Genomic DNA, 22,167 nt, shown 5'->3' with positions numbered 1-22,167 from the left:
GCTGGTGGCTAGGGCACCCCGCTGCATGTACCTCACGAGCTGGGTTTGGATCGCGGGAAAGCCTGGACTTCCACCGACGCCCACTTGGAGGGTTCCCCAGCCAGGCCACGCCCACGCGGAGGGTTCTCCAGCCGCTGATGGTCAGGGAGAAAAGGATTCCTTTGCCGCCGGACCAGCTAGAGATTCCTTTTTCACGTCGGTCGGTTCCTGGATCTCATCATTGGGGAAATCCCAAACTTTTCAGACGCAGCTGGCCACAGGAGCTTCGATTTTGGGGGTTTCAGGTCCAATTTCAGCAGAAACCTCCTCCTTCATTTCTGTTACATCAGGTGACCTTCCCCCTGTTCTGGAAATACAGGGGCAAGGTATGGCAGGGTCCCCTGCTGGGGCAAGGAGTCCCTTGGGGCCACTGGGGTCTTTCCCCCTGAATTTATGTTAGCACTTTGTAAAGCTTATGTGCTGGCCGCTGGAGGTTCCGTGTCCACTCTGGGGGTTTCGGGGGGGGGAGGGTTTGTTGCCCTCGACATCTTCCCCATTGCGGCCCCACACAGCAGCGGTTTGGCCCCCCCTCTACTTCTCTCTCATCCAAACGCCCAAGGATCTCTTGAGATGAGGATTTTTACCCAGAGGAGTATGAGGTGATTGATGAGTACCTGGACCCTTGGGGAGAATTCCAGGATCCTCTTGGGGGAAGGGGTCGGATTCTGCCAGTGAGGGGTTTGAGCACCCCCAAGCTGGCAAAGATGCGTCTGTGGTGCACATTTTTCAGCAGGAAGAGCTTCGTGAGTTAATTCTTCAGGTCTCCTCGGTTTTGCATTTTGAGGACACCATGTCGGAGCCCCTGCATACGGTGGACCCCTTGCTTAAGGGGATCCACTCTGCTTCCTGCTCTTTACCTATGCATCATAATATTCAGGATATTATGCTTGCACAGTGGCAAGTGCCGGAAGCCCCTCTATATCCCATTCCTGAAGGGGATAGGGATACTCTGAAGTTGCCCGTGGTGGACGGGGGGTGGTCTTGGCCATCTCTAAGCGGCAAACCGTGCCTGTTGAGGGTGGTGCGACCTTGAAGGACCCGGAGGAGCATAAGTTGGAATCCCTCCTTAAACAAAGTTTTGATGTGACAGCTCTGTCGGTCCAGGCGACAATGTGTGATGGGCTGGTGGCTCAAGCGTGTTTTTGTTGGGCCCAGCATGTGCTTGACAGTAAATCTGAAAATTGGGACTTGCTAAAGCAAAAAGTTGCCAAAATTGAATTGGATACTTCTTTTTTTTTGGATGCCATGTATGATCTCTTGCAAGCTTCTGCCAAGTCCTTGGCCTTTGGAGTATCAGCACGCCGTACCTTGTGGTTTCGCGCTTGATTGGCGGATTTGGCATCCAAAGCTAAGTTGAGAAAGTTTCCTTTTAAAGGATCTTTTTTGTTTGGTGAGGACCTGGACAAGTTGGTCCAGACTCTCCCTAATTCTAAAGTATCTCGTTTGCCTGAGGATAGACCTAGGCCACTGGCTCGAGGTGGCGCTGCTCGTGGGCATGCGTGTGATTACCGCCATTTCCGCCCTAGTCGAGGGGCTGCCTTTTTTTCATTCTCCTGGGCTCTCTATGCAACTTCTTCAGTATGCTCTTCTTTGGAGGTAGTCACCTCAGAGGCACAGTCTGGATCACCCTGTTCCGCTTCCGGGCTTAACGCGGGGCAGTCTTTGTTGGAGGCTCCAGACCCCCCATCTTGTACAGGGGGCGAGTATGGATCAGCTGTAGTGGACTGTGCTGCTCACGGATGCCAATCTTCTCGGTTGAGGGGCTCAGTGTCTAGGTCACTCAGCTCAGGGCACCTGGTCCACGGAGGAGGCTTCTTGGTCGATCAATGTCTTGGAGACCAGTGCCATTCGTCTGGCATTGCTAGCCTTCCAGTCCTTTCTGATGGGCAAATCAGGGTTCTGTTGGACAATGCCATGGCGGTGGCCTATGTCAATCATCAGGGGGGCACCAGGAGCACTTTGGTGGCACAGGAGGCGACTGTGCTCATGGTCTGGGCAGAGTTGCATCTTCAAGAAATATCAGCATCCCAGAGTGGAGAATGTTCAAGCGAACTTCCTAAGTCGTCACGTGCTAGATCCCGGAGAGTGGTGTCTAAGCCCTGTGACCTTTCAGTTGATAGTGCAGTCTTGGGGTCAGCCGCTCGTTGGCCTGATGGCCACAAGTGTCAACGCCAAAACACCCCGCTTCTTCAGTCATCGCAGAGACGGTCAGGCCGAGAGCCTAGATGCTCTGTTTCAGGCATTGCCAACGGAGGGGCTGTTGTATGTGTTCCCTCCGTGGCCTTTAATGGGCAGAGTTCTTCTCCTCATAATTCGCCATCCGGGCCTGGTGGTTCTGGTGGCTCCAGATTAGCCTTGACGGCCGTTGTACACGGATCTGGTGAGGCATCTGGTGGCGGATCCTCTTCCACTGCTTCTCTTGGATGACCTTCTGATTCAGGGCCTCTTTCCCATGTTCGATCCAGGTCCCTTTTGTCTTACAGCTTGGCTCTTGAACTGGATTTCCTCAGAGGAGGGAAATTTAAGGGTGACACCAGGAAGTATTTCTTCACGGAAAGAGTGGTGGGTCACTGGAACAAGCTTCCGGAGCAGGTGGCCAAGGCCACCAGCGTGCTTGACTTAAGAATAAATGGGACATCTACGTGGGATCCCTACAGAGGCCTAGTAAGGCACTCAGACTTGATGGGGCAGGTCAGTAGAGTGGGCAGACTTGGTGGGCTATAGCCCTTTTCTGCCGTCATCTTTCTATGTTTCTATGGTAAGAAGAGGTATTCAGATAAAATGATCTCCACTGTCTTGGGGTCCCGCAGACTTTCCACTTCTCGGGCTTTTGTGCGAGTTTGGTGTAGTTTTGAGGAGTGGTGTACTGCGCGAGGAGTGGTTGCTTTTTGCACTTCCCTGCCTAATATCTTAGAGTTCTTGCAGGATGGCCAGAAAAGGGGCCTGGCTTGGTCTTCTCTCCGGGTTCAGCTTGCGGCCCTTTCAGCCTTTCATGGGTTATTACGGGGTCAGCATCTGACTGCCATTCCTGATGTTGTTCACTTCTTGCAGGCGGCCAAGTTGCTCAAGCCTCCTGTGTGACGTTACTCTTAAAGCAGTCTTCTTGGTGGCTATTACTTCTGCTAGACATGTTTCGGAACTGCAGGCTCTCTCTTGTAAGTCTCCCTTCTTGGAGTTTTCTAGGGAGTGGGTAGTGTTGAGGCCTGTTCTTTCTTTTCTGCCAAAGGTAGTTTCTCCTTTTCATGTCAATCAGGCAGTGGTCCTTCTGGTGTTGGGTAGTCGGGTGGGATCTTCGGAACAGAAACAGTTGCACAAGTTAGATGTCTGTCGGGTTCTTCGCTCTTAAGTGCAGAGGACTCAGGAGTTTAGGAAATTGGATCATCTCTTTGTCCTTGCGGGTCCTCGTAAGGGGGATGGTGCTTCCAAGGCTACCATTGCGCATTGGATCAAATAAACTATTGTGTTTGCATATCTTTTTCAGAAAAAGGCTGTTCCAGAATTTCTCAAGGCTCATTCCACTCGGGGTCAGGCGGTGTCTTGGGCTGAGTCCTTGCCAGTGCCTCCAGTGGACATTTGTAAGGCTGCTGTTTAGTCTTCCTTGCATTCCTTTGTCAGACATTACCGTGTGGACGTTCAGGCGCGTTGGGCGCGGTGTTTGGTTCTAGTGTCAGCCCTTCGGGGGTCTCACCCATGATGGGGACTGCTTTGGTACTTCCTGCTTGTAAGATACCTATACCAGTCTGGAGAGGCTAAAATAAAGTAAATTAGTAGATAAGAACCTAATTTCTTCTTCTTTTGCAACTCTCCAGACAAGCATAGGATTAATCTTACAAGTGGGACGTACCAAAGCAGTCCCCATCATGAGTGGGTCCCCCGAAGGGCCGACACTAGAACACGCTCACCAAACACTGTGTTCCGACGCGCCTGAACGTCTACATGGTAGTGTCTGACAAAGGAGAGAAGACCAGACCGCCGCTTTACAAATATCCACAGGAGGCACCAGCGAAGACTCAGCCCAAGAGACTGCCTGACCCCGAGTGGAATGAGCCTTGAGAAATTCCAGAACAGTCTTTTTCTGAAGAAGATAATTCGAAGCAATAGCCTCCTTGATCCAGCATGCAATGGTAGCCTTGGAAGCGCCATCCTTAGATTACTCTAGAGCCTATTACCTCTTAACTTCATCTTATGCCCTCTCATTGCAGAGTTTCCTTTCAAATGAGAGACCCGACACATGCGCATTTACATTACATAGGTATTTAAATGTCTCTATTGTATCTCCCCTCTCCCGGCTTTCCTCCAAAGTATACAGATTGAGATCTTTAAGTCTGTCCCCATATGCCTTATGATGAAGACCACACACCATTTTAGTAGCCTTCCTCTGGACAGACTCCATCCTTTTTGTATATTTTTGAAGGTACACAATATTCTAAATGAAGTCTCACCAAAGTCTTATATAGAGGCATCAATACCTCCTTTTTCCTACTGGCCATACCTCTCCCTTTGCAACCTAGCATCCTTCTAGCTTTTGCCGTCACCTTTTCAATCTATTTGGCCATCTAAAGATCATCACATACAATCACACCCAAGTCCCGCTCTTCTGTCGTGCACATAAGTTCTTCACCCTCTAAACTGTACTGTTCCCTCGGGGTTTTGCAGCCCAAATGCATGACCTTGCATTTCTTAGCATTAAATTTTAGCTGCCAAATTTCAGACCATTCTTCAAGCTTCGTCAGGTCTTTCTTCATGTTGTTCACACTATCCGATGTATCTACTCTATTGCAGATTTTGGTATCATCCGCAAAGAGGCAAATCTTACCCAACAACCCTTCAGCAATATCGTTTATAAAAATGTTAAAAAGAACAGGCCCAAGAACAGAACCTACACCACTGGTAACATCCCTTTTCTCAGAGTGATTTTCATTGATCACTACCCTCTGTCGCTTTCCACTCGACCAGTTCTTGACCCAGCCTGTCACTTTGGGACCCATCCGGAGGGCACTCAGCTCATTTATTAGATGTCTGTGGAACACTGTCAAAGGCTTTGCTAAAATCTAAATACACCACATCTAGCACACATCCTCTATCCAATTCTCTAGACACCCAGTCAAAGAAATTGATCAGATTTGGAGAACAATTTTTGGAGGTCCAAGTGTTATAATCTGAAAAGTACTCCGTTTTTTTTCATGATTGCAATTAGGTTCTGCATTCCGATCTAGCAATATTTCTCTAGACAATAAGCATTTACATGCTGATATATTTAATCTTGCTTCTAAACAATCTTCCACATTGCATCTCAATTATGTAGATTGTTTAAAACCTTATTCTCCTATAAGAGTTCTTTGCTTCGTAATGCTTGGGAGGAAAATATTAATCACCCTATTTTTGATGCTGATTGGTGTAATATATGGTGTTCCATATTTAAGTCATTTAAATCCACTGCTACGTTATAGTCATTATATTTTCTTATCCATAGATCACTCTGCATCTCTGTCAGATCTCATATGAATAAGTTTCCAAATAATGTTGGTCTTGCAGTTGGTATCGTGAATCATTTTTTGGTTGAATGTTCACATGTCCAATCTTACTGGACGTTTGGTCTACTATAAATAATATATTCCACAAAGATGTTCCCTTCAGCTATAAAATAGTTTTACTTAAAGGTACATGTTCTCCCTATACATCAATGGTCCCCAACCCTGTCCTGGAGGTCCACCAGGCCAATTGGGTTTTCAGGCTAGCCCTAATGAATATACATGAGAGAGATTTGCATATAATGGAAGTGACTGGCATGCAAATCTGCACCATGCATATTCATTAGGGCTAGTCTGGAATCCCGATTGGCCTCCAGTACAGGGTTGAGGACCACTGCTATATGCCACTGTTCGTTGATGGATATGTTGCTGGTGCTTGCATTGAAAACTATTTGTGCTTCATGGAAAGATCTTTCTCAAGTTTATGATAGATGGTGGAATTTAATCTGTCTTAATTACAGATATGAAAACCAATACTGTTGTCTCCTTTAACAAAATTTGGTCTGCACTTAAAGATTATTTTTTTTCTCATTCTTAATATGAGCTTTTATGTTCTTGATGTTGGACATTTCCCTTGTGCCACTTGATTTTCTTTTTCTGTTAAAGAATTTTGTTGTTTACTTTGAAATGGTTATTAAATAAATGAAGACTTAAAAAAAAATAAAGCCGGTCAGTTGAAACTAAGATAAAGGCTTTAACATTGCTAAAATGAAAGTCTGTACAAACATGGTGTCCATTCTGTTTGAAGACACTTAACACATTTCATTTCAATTGTCCCATAGAAAGGCAGTATATCAAATCCCATTACACTCCTTACTAAACTAAAAATAAAATATTACATGTGTTGTCTGGTGATTGTCTTTCTAATCATCTCATTCTACATCTCTGTTTCTGCTTCCCTGTGCTCTGTCTATTCACTATTTTTTTTTTTTCCTCTCTCTTCTTCCTGCCCTATATCTATCTTTTCACAATCAACTTGTCTTCCATTTTACTTCCTCCTTTTCAAATCTGTCTAGTTTCCATCTCTTTTCTTCCCTTCCATTCATGGGCATTATCATCTCCCTCCTCTTCCTTTCCTTTCTGTTTCCTTCCATAGTTACTCTATCTTCTCTTCCCTCCTCTCCCTCTCCTCACCACACTCCTTGCTCACCATTTCTTTCCTTCCATCCTCTGTCACCATATCCCTTATTTTTTTCATCCCTATTTCCAGAATCTTGCCCTCTCAAACATCATCCTACCCCTCCCCCCATCTTAACCTCTTTCTCCCTGGCAAATCTTCCTGTGCTCCTTCCCTTTGCCTCCCCCCCTAATGGTCAGATAGCTCTCTCTCCCCCTCCTCTCTTGACCAGATATATCTCTTCCTGCTCCTAACCCCCGTGGTCAGGTATCTCTCTCCCCTTCTTTTCTCCCCCCCCTCCCAAGGTTCGGTCTGGCTTCTCTTTAAGGTTTGATCAGGTCTCTCCCCTCCCTCCTCTCTCCCCTCCCACGGTGGTCAGCTCTGTCCTCCTTCCCTCCCTTTCTTTAACCTGCAACACTGGAACAGGAAGTTTGGGGGGGATATAGTGGACCATTTCAGGTGGTGAACAGAGGCGGCTGCAGATAGAGGCCAGTGATGATGGTGACAAGGTAGCTCTCCAGGTAGGGCAGCATCCCTCAGTAATAGCACATTAGATGAATTTAGATGGTGTCAGCTTGGAAAATTTATCTTACAAATTATTTTTGGCATATCAATAGACCCCACCTGCATCACAATCTGTAAAAAGCAGAGGAAAAAAATATTTTCTAGAATAAGTTCATGTTTCCTGTTTAAACCATATCTTTTTCAGAAAATGTCCTTTTTAAAATTATGGCAAAAAGAAAATTTGATATTTGTGTCTACAGTTGTAATTAAAGAGAATTTGTTATAGAAAAATTGTTACTGTTATAACTGGGTGAATCAACACAAATAGAAACATTTGATTTAACAAATATAAAAATGAAAAATAAATTAACTCTCTCTATTGCAAATTACATTCACAGCTCGTGATGTCTTTTTAATGTTAAAGAAGCCAAACTATAAGAAATTAGAACTTCAAGTATATGCAACGTTTTTTGAAATTTATAGCGGTAAAGTAAGTATACAAATATACTTTCTTTAAAGTAATAATAAGAATATAAATAAAATCTTTAGACTTTGGCAGTTGTAGATTTTCAGTTTTTATATTCATATTTTTTGACAGGTAAATGATTCTGTGCATACATCTGTTTTATTTTTAGATGTACTACCATTACTAATTTAAGCATACTGTTTCAAGGTTTTTGACTTGTTGAATCGGAAGACCAAGCTAAGAGTACTAGAAGATGGTAAGCAGCAAGTCCAGGTGGTGGGATTACAAGAACGAGAGGTGAAATGTGTTGAAGATGTACTGAAGCTGATTGAAATAGGCAACAGCTGCAGGTATTGCACATTTTCATCTTTTAATGTAGTTCTAGATAATTCTTTTATTTGATAGATGTTATTGAATGCTGGTTTGTATATTTGATTTTGTTTATTTCAGAACAATGATATAATGTTTTTGCTGGGATATAGATATGAATATTATCTTGCTAGCTGAGCACTTGAGCAAATCGCTCATACATTCTAGGAGCGTCACTCACAGATTTTACTTGGTTTCTCACAAAAATACTTGCAAATGGGGAAAATTGTTGGTTTTTAGAACTTGTCACACAAATAAAAAAAATTTACATGCACCCAGCCAATCTTTAGAGGGAGCATTAGGTGAGAGCATTAAGCGTTTCGAAATAGATTTTTTTAACTTCAAAGTTCTGTAAACAGTTCGTACAGAATCTGATTATTTTATTGCAGTAGGTCCACAATATAATAATGATTTTATTTAAGTGATGATTTATGTTCTCATTTGAGTAGAATATTAGATTTGTCATACTGAGTTAGACCATCTAACCCCTAGGATCCTGTTTCCATCAGTGGCCAGCCAAAGAACATGGTAGAGTCCCAAAATGTAGCAAGATACCATGGGATAACTGGTGGCTTTTCCCCAGGTCTACTTTAATAACAGTTTATGAACTGTTTCTTCAAGAATTTGACCAAACCTTTTGTAAGCCCAATTACATTGACTACTTTTATCATTTGCTTGAGCAATGAGTTCCAGATCTTAACTATATATTGTGTTTAAAAAATATATATTTTCTCCCGTTTATTCTAAATGTGCTACTACAGGGGTGCTCAAATGGTCGATCGCGATCGACCAGTAGATCACAAAGGCAACGCGAGTTGATTGCGTTGCATTTGTGATCTTGTTCTTCCTGCCTCCACAAGCCAGGCCAGGCGCATACAAGCGCCGGATCCACAAGCCTTCAATTCTGACATCAGAGAGGAAGTTCTGGGCCAGCCATTCGCTGCCTGGCTGGCCTGGAACTTCCTCTCTGATGTCTGAATTGACGTCGGAGTTGAAGGCTTGTGGGCCCGGCGTTTGTATGCACCAGGCCTGGCTCAGGGAATCGGGGAGAAATCGGTGTGGTGACTCGGAGAGGCGGCCGCAGGGAGAGAGAAAGAATCGGGGAAGTGGAAATCGGCGCAATGGCTTGAGGGGGGGGCAGGGGGAGAGAGAAAGAAAGACAGGCAGGGAAGTGGAGAGAGAAAGAAAGATATAAATAAAGAGGGGGGCAGGGGGAAAGAGAAAGGAAAGCAGAAAGAAATATTGGATTTATAGAAGAAGGACGTGCAACCAGAGAATCACAATCTGAATAGGCCCAGTTACCTTAGGCCCCTCCTGTGGGCAGGGCCTTAGACACATGGGCTGAGTTGGCTCCATGTGTCTAAGGCCCCGCCCCCAGGAGGGGCCTAAGGCAACTGGGTCTATTCAGATTGGCCCAGGCTCCTAAGGCCCCTCCTGTGGCCCTAAAGCCCGCCATTTGGTGGATGGGTTTGGGACCAGTTCGCCCGACCAACTAATTGTGAGTAAGGGGTGGGATGTTGGGGGGGGCTGATTGGGGGGTCGTGGGGTAAGGGGAGTGATCAGGGTTTCGTGGGGCGGTCATGTGGGGGGGTGTCGTGGGCAGGAGGGCCTGGGATCCCTCCTGCCCTTATTTTAGGGGTGGTGAGGGGGTCGTCATTGGCAGGAGGGGTTGAGATTCTTCCTGTCGTTATTGATTTGGGGGGTTGGAGGGTTGTCGTGGGCAGGAGGGGTTGGGCTCCCTCCTGCCTGTATCGGGGGGGAGAGTCATCGTGGGCAGAAGGGGTTGGGTTCCCTCCTGCCCGTATCGGTGGGGGGTCGTCGGCAGGAGGGTTTGGGCTTCTGCCGCAATCCTCACCCTGAAGTGCCGTGGTTCGCGGCAGTTCGGAGATCGCTATTGTGGCAGGGGAGAAGAGGCATCTCTCCTGCCATGATCGTTCCGGGGGGGGGGGGAGGGGTGTTCTGTAACAGGTGTTGTTTTTGACAGACACCGGTTACAGAATCCAGCTTCAAGGCGAAGGACTGGCCCCTCCTTCGCTTAAAAGGTCTGGTTTTGGGCGTTTGAGACTTAGGCTATTTTTTGGTTGATAATTTGTTGTAGGTTTAGACGTAGTAGTGGTCTAGCCGTTTAAACTGCTGAACGTAGAGGTAGGCCATTCTCAAAAAAAAAACTCATTTTGAACTTTTTTTTTTTTTTTTTTTTTGAGAATAGACATTTTCCCTGCTGCTACTTTCAGCATTTAGGGCCTTAGGCCAAAAAGGGGACTTAGAGACTTTTTTTGAGTATGCTCCTCCACGTGTTCAATACGCTAGGTGTTCAATTCCAATCCAGGAGTTGCAGAAATCCAACACTTTTCTGAGTACATGCTCCTCCCCCTTAGAGAGCTATATCCAGTTTCAATTTCTGCAAGCAATCCATGCGGAAGTCTTTGAATTGATCTGCTTCCTATTCTTATTTTTTCGCTTAAAGTTCACTTTTCAGTGGCATCAGTGCCTTGAGACCCCTTTCCAACTAGAAGTGTTGCGCGTTTCATCCAGATGAAATTTACAGGGCAGCTACTTGGTCCTTTCTTCATACTTTTCCCGGTTTTACTGAGCTTGTTTGGATGCCGTTTTTTGGGGCCTCTGTGTTGAGGGCAGGCTCTTCTGTCCCTCCCTAGCTGCTGCCATTGCTTTGGTATGTCACCTAGCATATGGAATCCAGAAGAGATGTAACAGAATGGAAGATTAGGTTTTTACCTTCTATAATCTTCTTTCTGTTGATCCCTGTAGAATTCCATATGAGCCGCTCTTTGTTTATGCTCAGTTGTTTAGAATAGCCTGCTTCTTTCTGCCTCAATTATTCTTCTTGCAGGCTTGAAGTCTTTCCGGCCAGTTGACGGATCCTGTGAACAGTTTTCCACTTCAGTGAGTATGCTTTTCTGAAGGTTGTCTCATGTGGTTGCTCGTTGTACACAGCAGGTTAATTCTACATTGTTCCTCAATGTTTTGCTGAATTGCCTTTGTGCCTGTTTATTACTTGTTTCATGTTTTACAGAGCAGGCCAGTACAGAAATTGTTTGTGTTGCTGGGGATCTTCCCCTGATCCCACCATCCCACCTTGTCCTGAATTTGTTCATGTATGTTGCTTGGCTTTGGGACTCAACTGGATATAGCGCTAGATTTACATATAATGGAAGTGAGAGGCATGCAAATCTGCTCCATGCATATTCATTAGGGCTACCCTGAAAACCTGATTGGCCTGATGGTCCTCCAGGACAGGTTTGGGAACCATTGTTCTAGTGTATCTCCTTTTACTTGTTCACTTTAAATTTTATCTGCCAATGGACTAGAATCGTTGGGGCAATGTGGTCAAAGCTCCTGGCCAGTTTTATAAGCCCTCTGGTAAGTTAATCATTGAATACCTCTGCAGAAATTGGAAAAAGGGGTAATGTCTGGAAAGCAGTACACTTCTCCCTCCGTATTCGCTGTGATAGGGGATTAACAGACTCGCGAATACAGAAAATCCGTGAAAAACTTTTTCATATGTTATTAGCTGTTTTCTATTAAAAACCATTGTGAATATGGTGCAACCGCGAATAACATGGTGGGAGATCTGGCCTGTTCCTGAAAGAGAGGCAAAACACAGTGAAGAAAGTGCTGGGAATCAGCGATTTTCTCTGTATAGAAACATAGAAACATAGAAGATGATGGCAGAAAAGGGCTACAGCCCATCAAGTCTGCCCACTCTGCTTACCCACCCCCTGTCTATGCCCTAATGACCCAATTTCCTTATCTTGACCCTCGTAGGGATCCCACATGGGTATCCCATTTATTCTTAAAGTCTAGCACGCTGTCTGCCTCGATCACCTGCACTGGAAGCTTGTTCCAATGATCAACCACTCTCTCTGTGAAGAAATACTTTCTGGTGTCGCCATGAAATTTTCCGCCCCTGTGTTTGAGCGGATGCCCTCTTGTGGCCGAGGGTCCCTTGAGAAAAAAAATATCATCTTCCACTTCGACACGTCCCGTGAGGTACTTAAATGTTTCGATCATGTCTCCCCTCTCCCTACGTTCCTCAAGAGTGTAGAGCTGCAATTTGTTCAGTCTCTCTTCGTACGAGAGACCCTTGAGCCCCGAGATCATCCTGGTGGCCGTCTGTTGAACAGATTCAATTCTGCGCACATCTTTACTGTAATGTGGCCTCCAGAATTGCACACAGTACTCCAGATGAGGTCTCACCATGGCCCTGTACAATGGCATTATGACTTCAGGCTTTCGGCTGACGAAACTTCTATTGATACAACCCAATATCTGCCTTGCCTTAGATGAAGCCTTCTCCACTTGATTGGCAGTTTTCATGTCTGCACTGATGATTACTCCTAAATCTCGTTCTGCTGAAGTCCTAGTTAAAGTTTCTCCGTTCAAGAAGTACGTCCTGCATGGATTTCCGCTTCCGAGGTGCATGACCTTACATTTCTTAGCATTGAAGCCTAGCTGCCAGGTTGAGGACCAACTTTCCAATGTAAGCAGGTCCTGCGCCATATAATTCTGTAAACTGCATTCACTTACTATATTACATAGTTTGGCGTCATCGGCGAATAGTGTTATTTTACCTTGAAGCCCTTGAGTCAGATCCCCTATGAATATGTTGAAAATATGTATATGCTTGGAATCAGCAATTTCTCTATGCAAGCTGATGTAATTTGGGGGGGGGGGAGGGGGAGCCAGCAAGCTAAAAACCGTAAATAATTGAAACCTTGATTACTGAACCCGCAAATACAGAGGGAAAAGTGTATATACTAATGCTTGAAGTAGGAGAAACAAGATTCTGGATCTAGAGGCTTTAACGATAGAGGCTGAGTTGGATTTAGCGATGATCACAGAGATATGATTCACGGAGAACCATGACTTGGGATATAGTCATAGTGTGAAATGCACCCAACTTAGTGCATATATCTGAAGAGACAGATCTATCTCAATATACCAAATACAACAGTTTTGCAAACCACAGTGTTCTAAATAAGACCTTAGTAATTTTGGACCGTCAGAGGTATACGATGTATACATCACTTCTTCAGTCCATATATTCATTTTAGAAGTGGTTTAAAAAAATGCCTTGACCATATTGCAATTAGAGTACTTTGTAAGGTGAATGATAGAACTACTCAGAGGGGGACCTGCCTTTAAATAGCCCGGTTAGGGTGAAACGTGAATTCGTGTTGGCACCTAATACCTCCGATGCTTCTTTAAAGATAAGTGCTTGAGAAACTTAGTTTCAAGACAGATAAAATAAATTAATGAAATCATTTTCATAATGATTCATATTTAATATATGGACTGATGAAGAAATTATGTTCACGCACTAAGCTGTGCTGAGTTTCAAGACAGATAAAATAAATTAATGAAATCATTTTTCAAAACGATTCATATTTAATATATGTACTGATGAAGAAATTATGTTCATGCACTAAGCTGTGCTGAGCAGTATATGTCGTCTAAAATAGTCTTAAATAGATAAAACTAATGCCTGCACCAATAGACTGAATGATAAAGGATCAAAATATTTTTTATGGTTCTTAATTTCTAGTGTAAAAAAAGCATTTTTGTACCACTAAGTTTGTGTGTTCTGTTAGTGTCGGTCTAGTATGACTCCCAGAATTTTGATAGATTTAATAATCGGGTAGTCATGACCATTAAGATGAAGCAATGAGTTTGTTATTTTGTCGTTGGGACTAGCCAAGAAAAGGGTTCATAGACAACGGCGCGAAAGACAAAAGCGCGCGCCAACAATTGAGCGCAGTGTGGAGGTGCGCGCCGCACAAAATTACAGTTTTTAGAGGCTCCGACGGGGGGTTTTGTTGGGGAACCCCCCCAATTTACTTAATAGACATCGCGCCGGCGTTATGGGGGGTTTGGGGGGTTGTAACCCTCCACATTTTACTGTAAACTGAACTTTTTCCCTAAAAACAGGGAAAAAGTTTAGTTTTCAATAAAATGTGGGGAGTTACAACCCCCCACAACGCCCCCACAACGCGGCGCGATGTCTATTAAGTAAAGTGGGGGGGTTCCCCCCCACGCTCCCCGTCGGAGTCCTAAAAACAGTAATTTAGAGTGGCGCGCGGCTCCGCGCTGCGCTCAATTGTCTGGGCACGCCTTTGTCGCGGCGCGCTTTTGACCTGACACCAAGAAAAGTTTGTTTTTTTCCGTATTGAGTTTCAGTTTGAAATTAATTGTCTACTGTTCTATCTGAGTCATAATAGAAGATATCTGGTTTAAAATTTCAGTGGTAAAATTATTTAGAGGGATTAAAATAGAAATGTCACCTGCGTATATATAAAATTTTACATTTAAACTCTGTAATAAATGTCTTAAAGGGGAAATATAGATGTTGAATAAGGTAGGTGGTAGCGGAGAACCTTGGGGCACACCAGATGGTATGCTCCATGAATGAGAATAGTTACCCGTGTTCTCCACAAAGAGTACTTCATAACATGTTCATTTATAATTTTTACTTATTCATTGGTCTTCAGAAGTACCAGTATTGGCCAATTGGTTTGAGGGGCCAAATACTATGTGGCATTAGCCTCCTCATCAGACCATTATGTTTTATATAAAGTGCTTTTGTGCATTAGTGCTTCTGTACTTCAGTGCTTGAATGAATAAATAAATACTTAATCTTTCAACTTTTCTTTTTTTTGCATTTTCTGAGTTTTCCCTTTGTCAGTAGCTATCGGGAAGGGACCTGTCATTCTGACATGTTTCGCCCGAAGGCTGTATCAAGAAAAAGTCCCCCCTTCTGCTTTAGCTCCACACCATCCCGATCATTGGTAATTTTGTGACAATTGGCTAATACTGGCACTTCTGAAGACCAATGAATAAGTAAAAATTATAAATGAACATGTTATGAAGTACTGTTTGTGGAGAACACGAATGATAGTATAACAGTACAAAGGACTGCTGTACACATTATTTATTGAGAATAGTTACCGTCACAAATCACTCGAAAATATCTTTTCTTCAAAAAATCCTTTAAACCAGTTCCAGACCCTTCCTGAAAGTCCTATTGGGTCTAAACAACTCAACAATATTTCATGATCTACTAGATCAATTGTGGCGTCTGGGCAAGTATTGTATGTGAGGGTGGGGTGGATTGTTTTTTATATGTATTTTATGTAGGACAAGACAGTTAAGGCAAGTTTGTGCTTACATGTATGTGTTTTATAAGATGTTTTTTGTGTTTATTTTTTTTATTTTTATTTTTTTACTATGTATGTGTTTTTGGAACTTACTTTGTATAAAGCAGGATATAAATAAAAAACATAAACCATTTTTATTTAGCTTTCTGTATGTTGTATGAAATGGAGGTTCGACGACCAAATCTCCAATCTACTACTTATGGCCCCAGACTACAAAACATGCAGAAAAGAAGTAAAGACGCTACTTTTCAAGAAATTCCTGCAAACGGCTTAATACCACTAGCTCCTTCCCCTTCCCAATACCCTCCCAACTCCCCAAAGCAACCTCATCTACTATTTATCTCCTCTAGAAATTACCAGATATCTTCGTCTTGTAATACGTTTTTTGTAATTCTTTTGTAATCCGCCTTGAACCACAAGGCATTGGCGGAATAGAAATCTCTAATGTAATGTAATCAAAGGCACTACTAAAATCTAGACCATGAAGATAATCAAGCATTGAAGTTAAGACGGTTTCCGTACTTATCCTCTTTTAAATCCCGACTGATGGTCATTAAGGATATTAAATTTATCCAAATAACTTACTAATTCACCGCCGTCCGCCTCATCTATGGCCTCAAAAAGTCATACCATATTAGCCCTTACTACAGAAAACTTCACTGGTTACCAATAGAAGCGAGAGTCATCTTCAAATTCACCTGCCTCTGCTTCAAAACCTTAACCAGCTCGTCCCCGATATACCTGTCACACCACTTTGCGTTCCCTGTAGAGGTCTGCACGGGAACGGGGATCGCGGGAAACCCGCGGGTCCTGCAGGGTTCCTGCGAGAATCCCCCCTTAACCCACGGGACTCCCTTGGGGACCCCCCTCTGGCCCACGGGGACCCTCCTCTAGCCAACAGGACTCCCACGGAGATGGAAGGCTTTGGAAGCAGAGTTCGTCCATATAATATAATGGACACGTCAGCCTTAGTAAAAGAGGGGGTTTATAAGTTAATTACCTGAACAGAAAACAAAAAAAGGGTTCCACCAAAGAGATTCCACAAGGAAAACAGCAGCGCAAACAGAAAAGAAACTGTGGAATTGATGATCCTGTCAGAAGTAATTGCTGCTTTTTATGGGGACGAGCGGGGATGGAGGTAATTCCTTGCGGGGATGGGTGGGGACGGAGAGGATCCTGATGGGGACAGAGAGGATCCTGATGGGGACAGAGAGGATCCTGGCGGGGACTGGCGGGGATGAGTGGGATTTCTGTCCCCGTGCAACTCTCTAGTTCCCTGGTACCAATTGCACACGCAATGCCTATCTGTTTACCTACCCATCCCCAAAGGGATGCACCTACAAAAGATTCCTTAACAACACTCTCTCATTCCACGCTGGCAGATGGACTGACTGCCTGACTACCCTCATCTCATCTGCTCCATCCTACTCATCCTTCAGAAAATCTCTCAAATCTTACCTCTTTGATGAATTTCTTTAGTGTCTGCTCTCAACTGCATTGTATATTCTCTTACATTATATCCTCGCTGTACATGTACAGTTTCTTGCATTGTTAACTGCTCTCAACTGCACTATACTTTCTCATGCATTGTATCTTCGCTGTACATTCTCTTGCATTTCATCATCGCTGTATATGTACAATCTCTTGCATTGTAAACCACTCTGAACTGTTTGTGGTATTGTGGTATACAAAAATAAAGTTATTATTTCCAGTAATTTGGTAAACAAAGGAATGCTTGCTATGGGCTCCTTTTACATAGCCGCGCGTGACTTTTCATCACGCGCTAACCTCTCCGCTGGCCGAAAACTACTGCCTGCTCAAGAGGAGGAGGTAGCAGCTAGCGCGACTGGCGGTTTAGCATGCACTATTACACGCGTTAAACCGCTAGCGCGGTTTTGTAAAAGGAACCCAATGGGTCTACAATTGGATTTCGTGGCAATTGATACCTTCTGATCTTTAAGAATAGGGGTAACCAAAATTTGACCCAATTCATCAGGAAACAGTCCCTTAATCAAAGAAAAAGTAGCCCATTTAAATAAATCCACTTTAAAAGTAGATGAAGCATTTTTCATTATGTTTGGGGGTACAATCGTCCAGCAAACAGTTTGATTTGATATATTTATTGAACAACTTTAAAAACTGTTGCCAGTCTGGGGCTTGTAAATGAACCCAGGACATATCATGTGTAATTCTCCCATGAATGAGTATAGCATTTATTCAGTTTGAACAGGAATGGCTGCTTAAGACTTGATCTCCTGAGAATCTGTCGTTTGCTTTGAAAAAATTGCACTACTTACCTGTGACCAGCCATCGGAGGAGGAGAGGGCGAATTGAGGAGGTGGCCCGATGGGATGGCGAACCGGGTGGCTCATCTGCTCGCGGTTTGAACTGATCCGAGAAAAAGTGGGGAACACGGAGAACTCTTCAACTCTAAAGGGAGGGAAACAGACAGGAAACTCTTCAATTCTGAACTCTCCAAAAACTCTACAACTAGATAAATCCCTCCAGTTATTAAAAACAAACAAACCCCCAAAACTTCCACTCTCCATTGGATACACCATTCTTCCCTACCTGGATACATTGGCTACACCATTCTTCTCTCCATTAGAAACACCATTCTTCTCTACCTGGTGTATCCACTCTCCATTAGATACACCATTCTACTCTACCTGCCGCCGATGAGTCTGAGGAACCTTCGGGCATGGGAGAGCACTCCACCACTCACAGACGCTTCGACCCACTGAGCCAGTTGGAAGGCTTAGCAGAACAATTTGAATCTCTGCCTACCTTTCTCCTGTAGCAATCGGGAGAACTTCATCGGGAGTGGGAGCATACTCCGCCTCCCCCCAACGCTACAACCCACTGAGCCAGTTGGAAGGCCCAGCGGGACAGTTTTGATATTCCACCTGCCTCTCCCCAGTAGCAGTCGAGAAGACTTCATCAGGAGTGGGAGCACACTCCACCCTTTCCCCAGCGCTACAACCCACTGAACCGGTTGAAAGGCCCAGCGGGACAGCTTGAACTTCTACATACCTTTTCTGGTAGCAATCAGGAGGGCTTCATCGAGCGTGGGATCACACTCCGCCACTCCCCGACGTTACAACCCGTTGAACTAGTTGAAAGACCCAGCGGGACACCTTGAACTTCTACCTACCTTTTCCGGTAGCAATCGGGAAGACTTCATCAGGCGTAGGAGCACACTCTGCCCTCCCCGACACTACAACCTGCTGAGCCAGTTAGAAGGCTCAGTGGAAAAATTTAAATTTCCACCTTCCTTTTTTCCAATAGCAGTCGGGAGGACATCACCAGGCGTGGGAGCGCACTCTGCCCCTCCCCGACACTACAACCCGCTGAGCCAGTTGGACAGCTCAGCGAATCAGTTTGAATTTCTACCTGCCTTTCTCTGATAGCAGTCGGGAAGACATCATCGGGCGTGGGAGCACACTCCGCCCCCTCCCCCTGAACACTACAACCCGCAGAGACAGTTGGAAGGCTCAGCGTGACAATTTTGAATTTTTATCTGCCTTTCTCTGGTAGCAGTCAGGAGGACCTCATCGGGCGTGGGAGCACACTCCGCCCCTCCCCAACGCTACAACCCACAGAGCCAGTTGGAAGGCTCAGTGGAACAGTTTAAATTTCCACCTTCCTTTTTTCCGATAGCAGTCGGGAGGCCATCACCAGGCGTGGGAGCACACTCCGCCCCTCCCCGACACTACAACCCGCTGAGCCAATTGGACGGCTCAGCGAATCAGTTTGAATTTCTACCTACCTTTCCCCAGTAGCAGTCGGGAGGACCTCATTGGGCGTGGGAGCACACTCTGCTCCTCCCCAATCGCTATAACACACTGAGCCAGTTGGAAGGCTGAGTAGGATAGTTTGAACTTCTACCTAAAACCTGCAGCTTGGTTTCATACAATCACACTTCCAGACACACCTACTCTCAAAATGTTAACTACACCACAAAAACACATACTAGCTATCTTACTGATTGCCCTGATCCTAGCCAACCGGAAGACAACAGCAAACAACATCTTTCCAGTACCAACTATATCAAACACCAATGGAATTCTCCACCCATCCAGACGAATAGCAACAGACAGATACACACACTACCAAACCTATACCTACCACCCCAACAAATAAATAACAAGAGGAAGACCAACTAACCCCAACAAGAGCAAAACGCACCCTCACCAAAGATCGCTCATCTACCCGAAAACAACTCACAGCGAACCAACAAACTACACCAATCTCACATGCACTTACCTTAATATAAGAGTCATAGGCCCAAAAACAGATCACATAAAAAATGGATAGAATGGGAAAAACTAGACTGCCTCTTTCTCACTGAAACGGACCCCAGAATAACAGAAGTTTGCCCTAAAGAATACAAAATGATAGTGGTCTGCAGAGAAAACAAAAGAGGAGGAGGAATCGCCATCATAGCCAAAAACACCATAGACCTAAAAAATACAAGACAAAATTACTACCTCATACATGGACCTACTAGCCTGTCAACTTTCAGGCACCTCACTCAAAGGCATCCTAAACTGCATGCTTTGCTACATAATACCGGGAAACTGGAACACAGCAAAACCAAAATTTGAAGACTTTACCGAAACTCATTAACGACAACCTACAACTTAATCCTAGGAGACCTAAACCTCCACCTCGAAAACAAGTAGAAACCTTACCTTGAGGCCTTAATATACAAGATATTAGACCCACAAACAACTCATGAAAAAGGTTACCAACTCAACATTGCTGCCTACATGACCCAGCAACCCACACAACCAGAAATTCACACATCAAATGGAACCTGGCATTGATCCCTCTGGTCATATCACTATACATACTCCTTCAACATCAACTGGACCAACAACAAAATCAAACCAAAAACACAAAAAATAACTTGCATCTCACGTAAGCACATTGACCCCACCAACTTCTGGACGAAAACAGACGCCATAATCTAAGACTATAACCCCAAAAACTTCATCTCACAATAGAGCCAACTAAGCGCAGCAACCCTAGATGGACTAGCTCCAGAACAAACCAAAACAAAAATCCATAGAAAATCTGACAAATGGTTCAACAATTAACTTCTGCTACTAAAAAGACAATGCAGACAACTAGAAAGAAAATGGAGAAAAAACAGTCAAGACTCCACAAAAGCAACATGGAGAAAACTCAACCGAGAATACAAACAAAAATCAAAAGAAAAATGAAAAGCATACTACACAAAGCAAATAGAAGAAACCCAAGACACAAAAAAAACTATTCCAACTACTAAAAGAACTCACAGACACCAAACCCTACCTGACAAGCCACAATATCCCCACACCCACAACTATCATCCTAGCAACGTTCTTCAAAGACAAAATTGCAACCGTAAGATCCACCTTCAATGGTACACCTATGCACCTAGAAGAGATCACAACACCCTCCACAGAAGAAAAAGCAGTTGCAGCACACAGAACATGATCCCACTTCTCGCCAATACTATGGTCATACTTCAACAAACTCTACAACAAATATAGCCACTCCACTTGCGACCTCAACCACTGCCCACCATACCTACTGAAAGCCTCCAGTACACTATTTCGCAACCTTCTCTTGCAATGAATACAAACCCTACTAACTGACGGCCTTTTCCCCACAAGATCTCAGTGAAATCATCATCACTCCAATCCTGAAAGACCCCAAAGGAGAAACTGACCAACCATCTAACTACAGACCAATAGCCTCAATACCACTTTATGTCAAGCTAATGGAAGGCCTCATAGCCAAAGTCCTAAACTCATACCTAGAGAACCACAACCTACTCCACCCAACACAATCAGGCTTCAGAACCAACCACAGCACTGAGACCCTATTTGGCTCACTCATGGACACCGCCAGACAACACCTCAGCACAGGCAAAAAAATGCTAATTATCCAACTAGATCTCTCCGGAGCCTTTGACCTGGTAGACCATAACATCCTTCTACAGATACTGGACTAAATAGGAATCAGTGGTAAGGTACAATCATGGTTTAAAGGATTCCTACAATCCAGAACATACAGAGTTAAAACAAACAAAGAAAAATCTGAGCCATGGTCTAACCCCTGTGGAGTACCCTAAGGATCACCTCTTTCTCCCACACTCTTCAACCTATACATTGCCTCCCTCAGCTCCTTCCTAGACAAACCTCATACAGCTATGCAGACGACATCACCATTCTCCTTCCGTTCGACCAACCAGCACCTTCCTAGACAGATAAAATACACAGAACACTTGAAACAATAGCAACTTGGATGAAAGCCCACAAATTAAAACTAAATCCGGACAAAACAAACTTCATCCTACTCGAAAATAACAAAACCCTATCCGTAACAAGCCTTGTCATAAACTCTACAACATACCACATCCAACCCACTTTAAAACTCCTGGGAGTGCTAATAGACAGAGGCTGTACAATTCAGCCACAAATCAACAATACAATAAAAAAAATCATTCACAGTCATGAGAAACCTGAGGCAAATCAGAAAATTCTTCGACAGAAAACAATTCCAACTCTTGGTACAATACCTAATCCTAGGTCTAATAGACTACTGCAACATATATCTCCCATGCACAGCAACCATGATAAAACAATTGCAAACAATACAAAACACAGCCCTAAGACTGGTCTCTTCACTGAAGAAATTCGACCACATCACAGAGGCATACCATGACTCACAGAGGCATACCATGACTCACATTGGCTCCCAATACAAGCGAGAATACACTTCAAATTTTACTGCCTACTATTCATTAATTGTTTTCCCAGGTACTTTAGCTAGATTGTGAGCCTTCGGGACAGTAAGGGAATTTCTAAGTACCTATCTTTACTTATCTTATTTTATTGTATCCTTAATGTATATTTTCTGTAAACCGCTTCGAACCTAACGGTATAGCGGTATATAAGAAATAAATTAAATTAA

At 44.1% G+C, this 22,167-nt stretch overlaps 1 protein-coding gene across 2 annotated transcripts in view; it reads left to right on the top strand.

The window, feature by feature from the left end:
- KIF2A (kinesin family member 2A) overlaps positions 1-22,167 on the top strand; it is a 271,896-nt gene that overhangs the window by 146,089 nt on the left and 103,640 nt on the right. For both annotated transcript variants that reach the window (XM_033930524.1, XM_033930514.1), the window contains exons 12-13: positions 7,590-7,681; positions 7,865-8,007. In XM_033930524.1, coding sequence (XP_033786415.1) covers positions 7,590-7,681; positions 7,865-8,007 — 235 coding nt within the window. The remainder of the gene's footprint in view (positions 1-7,589; positions 7,682-7,864; positions 8,008-22,167) is intronic.

This window comes from Geotrypetes seraphini, chromosome 1, assembly GCF_902459505.1.
Source record: "Geotrypetes seraphini chromosome 1, aGeoSer1.1, whole genome shotgun sequence".
In the NCBI taxonomy this organism is placed as follows: domain Eukaryota; kingdom Metazoa; phylum Chordata; class Amphibia; order Gymnophiona; family Dermophiidae; genus Geotrypetes; species Geotrypetes seraphini.
This window is presented reverse-complemented; position numbering and strand designations above follow the sequence as displayed.